Source organism: Rosa rugosa, unplaced genomic scaffold, assembly GCF_958449725.1.
Source record: "Rosa rugosa unplaced genomic scaffold, drRosRugo1.1 SCAFFOLD_194, whole genome shotgun sequence".
NCBI lineage: Eukaryota > Viridiplantae > Streptophyta > Magnoliopsida > Rosales > Rosaceae > Rosa > Rosa rugosa.
Genome location: NW_026908962.1, coordinates 220 through 6606, shown reverse-complemented (window position 1 = coordinate 6606; position 6387 = coordinate 220). Strand labels below are relative to the sequence as shown.

General features: G+C 38.4%; 1 protein-coding gene across 1 annotated transcript; it reads right to left on the bottom strand.

The window, feature by feature from the left end:
• Positions 1-525: 525 nt before the first annotated feature.
• On the bottom strand, positions 526-5338 carry LOC133724276 (pentatricopeptide repeat-containing protein At2g17140). The gene is made up of 3 exons (XM_062150969.1): positions 2522-5338; positions 1625-1843; positions 526-912 (listed from the first exon to the last, which is right to left on the bottom strand). The coding sequence occupies exons 1-2, from the start codon at positions 5002-5004 to the stop codon at positions 1732-1734; spliced, it is 2595 nt and encodes an 864-aa protein (XP_062006953.1). The 5' UTR covers positions 5005-5338; the 3' UTR covers positions 526-912; positions 1625-1731.
• Between the last annotated feature and the right edge of the window lie 1049 nt (positions 5339-6387).

The following is a 6387-nucleotide window of genomic DNA, read 5'->3' as shown; positions in this document are numbered from 1 at the left end:
GATCTTATTTTATAGATAAAATGGTTAATCTATTAAGTCAAATAAACGAACTGTGCTGTTATTATTCACTAGGAATGTAGGACCATTAAATCGTATGTTTTTTTTTTTTTTTTTTTGAATAGTATCTATCCCCGCCTGTATAAATCATAGAGTACATCTATGTCAGATTTTATCTGTGGAACTTTCATTGTATGAATATTCTATTTGGTGAGATTCAGTGTCTGTAGTTGTAATTAAATTCTTTAGGGTAAAGTAAATATAATGTTTTCTTTAAGATCAGATTCGCCTCATTATCTTTATATGCAGGGATATTTCTCTTAAGAGATATCTGTCGTTAATGTAGCCGATCAATCTTCGGTCACTCTAAACCGAGTCCATCTGATCAGTAATCCATAAACAGTTGAATGATGTAACCTGCCATATTCATTTTCCAAGTCCCTTTACGGATATGTACAAACACACACACACACACACACATCTTTTATAATCATGAAGGTAGTCTAAACACTATGCTGAATGCAGAACTAGATAAAATTCTGGAGCATTTTTCAAATTTTCACTTTAAAGATATATATATATATCAGTTGTACATTAATTGCCGACGACTTAGATATATACAACGGTTCTCTCACATGCATCGCTCGTGTGCTACTCATAATGTACTAAATGATACCCACAATGGTCGAGGAAAAACTTGCCTCAGTTTAGAGGTAACATGATCTGCTAGATGTGAGACATCGGCGCAGATAAATTTTCGTCGTAAATGTTATAATTGAGTAGAGTGTCACGGACCATGATTGCTGGACTGCTGGATTAGACCAAAGCAAATTTATGACTTGGGTCACCATGTCCGTGAATGACAAATCAATCTGGACTCTGGAGGTAACTGGATTCTAGCTTCCTTCAACTTAGCTGCAAAACGTTCCAGTCAACAGAAACATGCAAGCAAATTATTTCAAAGACACAATACAATACGACACTTGTTCTGTTTTTATTTTTTTATTTTCTGCGAAACTTAGGAGACAGTACTCTTAGTAATTTACAAGGAACTAAATAGTCCATGGGTTAAACACATAATATACCAGCGAATCACAAAAGGCAAGTTGAATATACATGAAAGAATATGCATATTCTTCAATGTCACACATTTCATACCTACTTAGACTAAGCATAATGGCTGAACATAATAAGTAGCAGATTTGTAACAGTACAAGCCCTATCATGTTCACTCGATATATGTCACGAATGAAAAAACCTATAAGGGAATATTGGCTGAGCTTTTGCGCCAGAAACTAAGAAACTATAATAGGTAGCGGAGAGGATACAAAGAGAGCAGAAAAGGTTTGATCCTCACAAGCAGATGATAATAATTCACAAGCATGGTAATTTCTACTCAACAGCAATGTAAAGTTATTTAACATAAATTATTTATGATGAAAGAAAACTCTAAGAATAAATATCAAGCTAAAAGCGTGACAGAAAGTGAGCTGCTTGAGGTATCACATACTACAAACTTTTGCAGTGGATTTGAGCAGCTAAACCATGGAAACTAAGGAGCCATCAACACCACATTCATTTGAAACCAAAAGAAACAAAGACAGTGATATTCAGAAACCAAGTATACCTGAGAATTGAGATACTAAGGTTAGTCGTCTCTTGGCCTAAATAATTTGGGGCTCCACTGTCTCCAACATACTCGCAAGAAAGTGGGGGGTGGGGAATTGTTGCCTTTCAATAATCAAGAAATTCATCTTTCCGGGTTCGCAAACTCGTTAGATTCGCTCGACCCCAGCCTTTCTGCACCCTCTTAAGAGTTTTCAATACGATTCCACTGCCATCATCTCTGGAAAAAAAATTAAAAAAATAAATAAATGTATACCAAGTGAGAAAGATCATCATAGATTGAAAAACTAATAATGAAATTAAGAAAGGATATAGTGCACCAAAAACCTAAGGGGCTTCAAACCCAGAAAACCAGAAAACAGTAAATTCTGGGACTCAATTCTTTGAACCATCTTTATATCTGGTTTGAAGGAATTACAATTCTTTTAGTTTTTTAGTATCCCCTTAACCCCATCAAAGAAGGAAGTCCAAATAACACCAAGCCTTGATGAGGTGGGATTTGATCCCAGCCTCTTATGTGTCAAAGAACTACAACTAAATTAGACAATACCCTCTAAACAAATCGTAACACTTGAACCACAATCCTACAAAATATTCATGTATTTCAGCGTAACACACATTGCAGATCAAAAGGTGTGGACTAAATGAAGATATGTTACCAAGAGTGTCTTCCACTGTGAAGAAATAGGCAAATCATGCACACTTATCTCGCATTATAGTTTATGCATCCAAATGATCGACTACCCCCACCCTCACATGCAACTATGATGAGTTTGACCAACAAGGAAAAGAAGGGATAAAAATCAGGCATAAACTTCATGGTCCAGTTTTGACCACAAAGAAAGCCAAAAGAGAAGTTAAGAAGAAAAGAATTATAAGTAATTTTTCTCTATCATACCTGTTCACTATGGTCTGCCAATCACTTCCACAAGACTTTGGTTTTCCACCAATTATATCCCTCTCATTTCGGTAAACCTTATTTGCTATCCTACCTTCTGATGCCATTTCCATCATTCTCTCTGCCAGTTCATCAGCCTCATGCTTATTCCCCCTTTTACCCAAGCCATCAATTACTGGTAGGAAGGATGCTGAATCAAACCTGTATCCCTTATTCATCATATTGTGAAGAATGCTACAGGCATCCTCTAACTTTTGATCCTTGCAAAGTCTATCAATGAGATCTTTGTAAAGGAAGTTCCCCAGATAAAAATACTTGTCCAATGCTTCTTCAAATAGCTCTGTAGCTTTTGCGACTTCCCCTCCAGCAAGTAACTCATTAAACATCAAACTATATAAGGCTTCCTTGTGGCCACATACACTTAAAGCAATGTCAAATAACTCCTGTGCGACTCCAAAATCACAACCCTTGCAGAAAGCTTTGATTAATATTCTGAAGGTAGAAATATTCGGGGATATGCCCTTTTGCAGCATTTCATCTAAAAGAGAAGTTGCATCTTTGACTCTCTCTACTTCACAGAGACAGTACATCATATTATTGTAAGTACAGACATCAGGAGGGACTCCCCTCTCTTTCATTTCATCCATCAGCCCATATATTTCAAATATTTGCTTTTTACTCCCTAAGCCCAGGATTAGTGAATTATAAGTCTGAATGCTCTTGTTGCAACCTTTCTTCTCCATGTCCTTCAACACCCGAAATGCAGATGATATCCTTCCTTGTTTACAAAAGCTATGTATAAAAGTATCATAAATCACTGAATCAGGGTGCAAGTTTTTGCCCATCATCTCCATGAACTTCTTCTTAGCTTCATCAAGCCTCCCAGCCTTGCATAACCCACTAATAATGGTTGAATATGAGATCAAATCTGGAAGGCATTTATTCCCATTATTACTATCATCAACCAGGCCAACAAAGGAATTCCCTAAGTTTCCAAGAGCCGCACTTCCATGAGTCCACATCCCACTTACAATTTCAATTGCTTTGTCCAATTTCCCATCATTGCACAGACCATCGATCACGATGTTGCAGGTCACAGTATCTAAACCATAACCTCTCTCATTCATCTTTTGCAGTAGTTCCTCTGCTTCTGATGTTCTTCCCTCTTTCCATAAACTGTGCAGCAGAATGTTGCAAGTATGAGTATTTGGGAAGCAATTCTTTGTTATCATCTCTTGCAGAACATTGTTGGCTTCAAATACCTTCCCTTTATTGCAGTATCCGTGTAGTAAAGTACTGTAGGTAACAGTATCTGGCGAAATATTGTTTCTTGCCATCAGACCCATCACAATTCTTGCATCACGGAGCATCCCATTTTTGCATAACCCATTTATCACAATGTTATATGAGTATATATTGGGTTCTATTCCCTTATCTACCATCTCTTTCAGAACCAGTCGAGCCTCCAAGAGCTTCTTATTCCTGACCAAACCCAACAACCATATATTATAGCTCTCTATATTAATCAAACCACCAGCCTTTTCCGTAGATTTGAACAAGCTCTCTGCTTCCTCTAACATCCCTTCCTTGCAAAATCCTTGTAACATCAGATTATACGTTACAACATTGGGTTGCGGCAGCCCCAAAGCCTGATCCATATGCATATCTCTAAATATTCTAGACGCTTCAAGAATCTTCCCTGCACTACATAGAGCCGATATCCTCGAATTGAAAGTAATGACATCCGGAAACATGCCCTCCTCTCGCATCCTCTCCACCAATTTCTCGGCCTCATCAGTCCTGCCTTCTTTACAAAAACTCGAAACCAAAGTATTATACACAACCCTATTGGGCACAACACCACAATCCAAAACCTCCAACCCTCCACTACTAAGCCCAGCTCTGCAATACCCGCGAACCAAAATCCCAACGCTGTACTCATTCGGCTGACAACCCTTGTCACGCATTTTATCGAACACCTGGCGTGCATCTTCCAAACGACCACAGTCGCACAGCGCGCAGATCAGAAGATTAAAAGTATACGTTTCGGGCTTAACCCCGGAAACAATCATATCCTTGTACAACCACAACACGTAATCCACATCGTTCTCCCTGAGAGCGGACTGGAGAAGCAAGTTATACAAATAAACAGAAGGAGGGTCATTGGGGAAGTGGCTTCGGAGAGACTTAAAATGCGAAAGGGTCTTGTCGGCGAGGCGTGACTTGGCGAAGATTCGCACGAGGGAAACGAGGCAAGGGCGGAGGGTTTGGGGGGGCTGTGAGTGGAGGAGGAGGTGGTGGAGGGCGTCGATTTCGGGGTGCATTTTGGCGGAGATGAGGATGCGGGCTATGATGGTGAGGGAGCGGAGGGAGAGATGTGAGGAGGAGGAGGAGGAGAGAATGCGCTTGAAGAGGTGCCATGCGAGTTTGGGATTGTTGGTGTTGTTGAGTAGAGCTTTGGGGAGTGAGGTTGCTTCCTCCATCTTCCTCTTAATCCTTAATTGGCGGGAGAAGAGTATTTCTACTGTAAAGACTCACCAGTACGTACGTTAAAACTTAAACGTGGAAGTGATTTTCAACGGCAATGCTCTAGAAGCTGTTTGGAGATGTGAGAAAAAACTTATGCTCGGTCAAGGGAGACATTGCAATCACCTCGTTTGAGATTTTGAAAAAACTTGCTACGTACCAAGTTAGAAAAACAAAAAGGCATAATAAAGAACCAAGTCAATATTTCTGGTTGAGGCAAATGCCAGCTGAAGACATCACTTTGCTGCTGGTTCATCTATAGACCTGTCCCACCTTCATTAGGACTGGAGAATCTTACCTCCCTGGCCAAAAGTATAATCTTATTAATGTCATATCATAGACATAAGCGCTAGCTGATTACTCATATATTTTAAGATTTTGAATAGTAAAAACCATAATGGTTAAATGCATCCAATAATAAATATATTGTGCCAAAACTTCCATTTTATACACCCAACTTTTTTTGGTTTGCCCGTCCAGCAGCGAAAGTCAGGCATCAACAAGACCAAAGATTTTACTTAATCGTCTATTAGGTGTGAGTTTTAACACAAAAAATTTTAGTAAAGGTAGGAGTGAGCAACTAATTTATATATATATATATATATTTTAAATCATTTTTCTAATATACATGGAATCTTGACTCTTCAGTCGAGAGAATATAAGATCAATGTTCTTGAAATGATCATACCTCGTGTAATTTGCATGATAAATAGTCATGCAGTCTCATCCAAGTTGCTAAAACTCTCTCTCTATAATCATATCAAAGCCTCTGTCTATAAAATCAAAGCATTATTTTCCATTAGACCATTAGTGCATGTATCTCTTCTTCCTAATTCTCTCCCTGTATCAGCTACATGTCAACATATATCTTTATTACATTTAGTCATTATTTCGATCAGTTAGGGTATTGGAGTGAACTAATTTCTCTTTTTTCTAATTGCGCTTCAATATTATTAGATTAAGACTCGAGAATCAAATGGCTGCTGGGTTCTTCTTGGTGGTCTTCCCGCAAACCCTTCTCACATTAATTCAAGGCTCTATTGATCAAAAACAGCAATTCAATCCCTGCAATTTTTTTCAGTTCTGAAGAAATGAGCTATTCGGTGATTAGCATCTCTCTCTTTTCTTCAAACCCTTATCACATTCAAGACGCTGTTGATGAAGAACAACAATTCAAGCCCTCCAGTTGCGAAGAAATGAGACATTCCAAAGCAAGTCTCCAATTTCAATCGAAAAAAAGAAGCAAGTCTCCAATTTTATGGATTTAGTAGTTTTCATATCTTGCTGTTATTAATTGGTTAGTTAATGTTTTCAATGAGAATCCAATCTTTTGGTTTTGG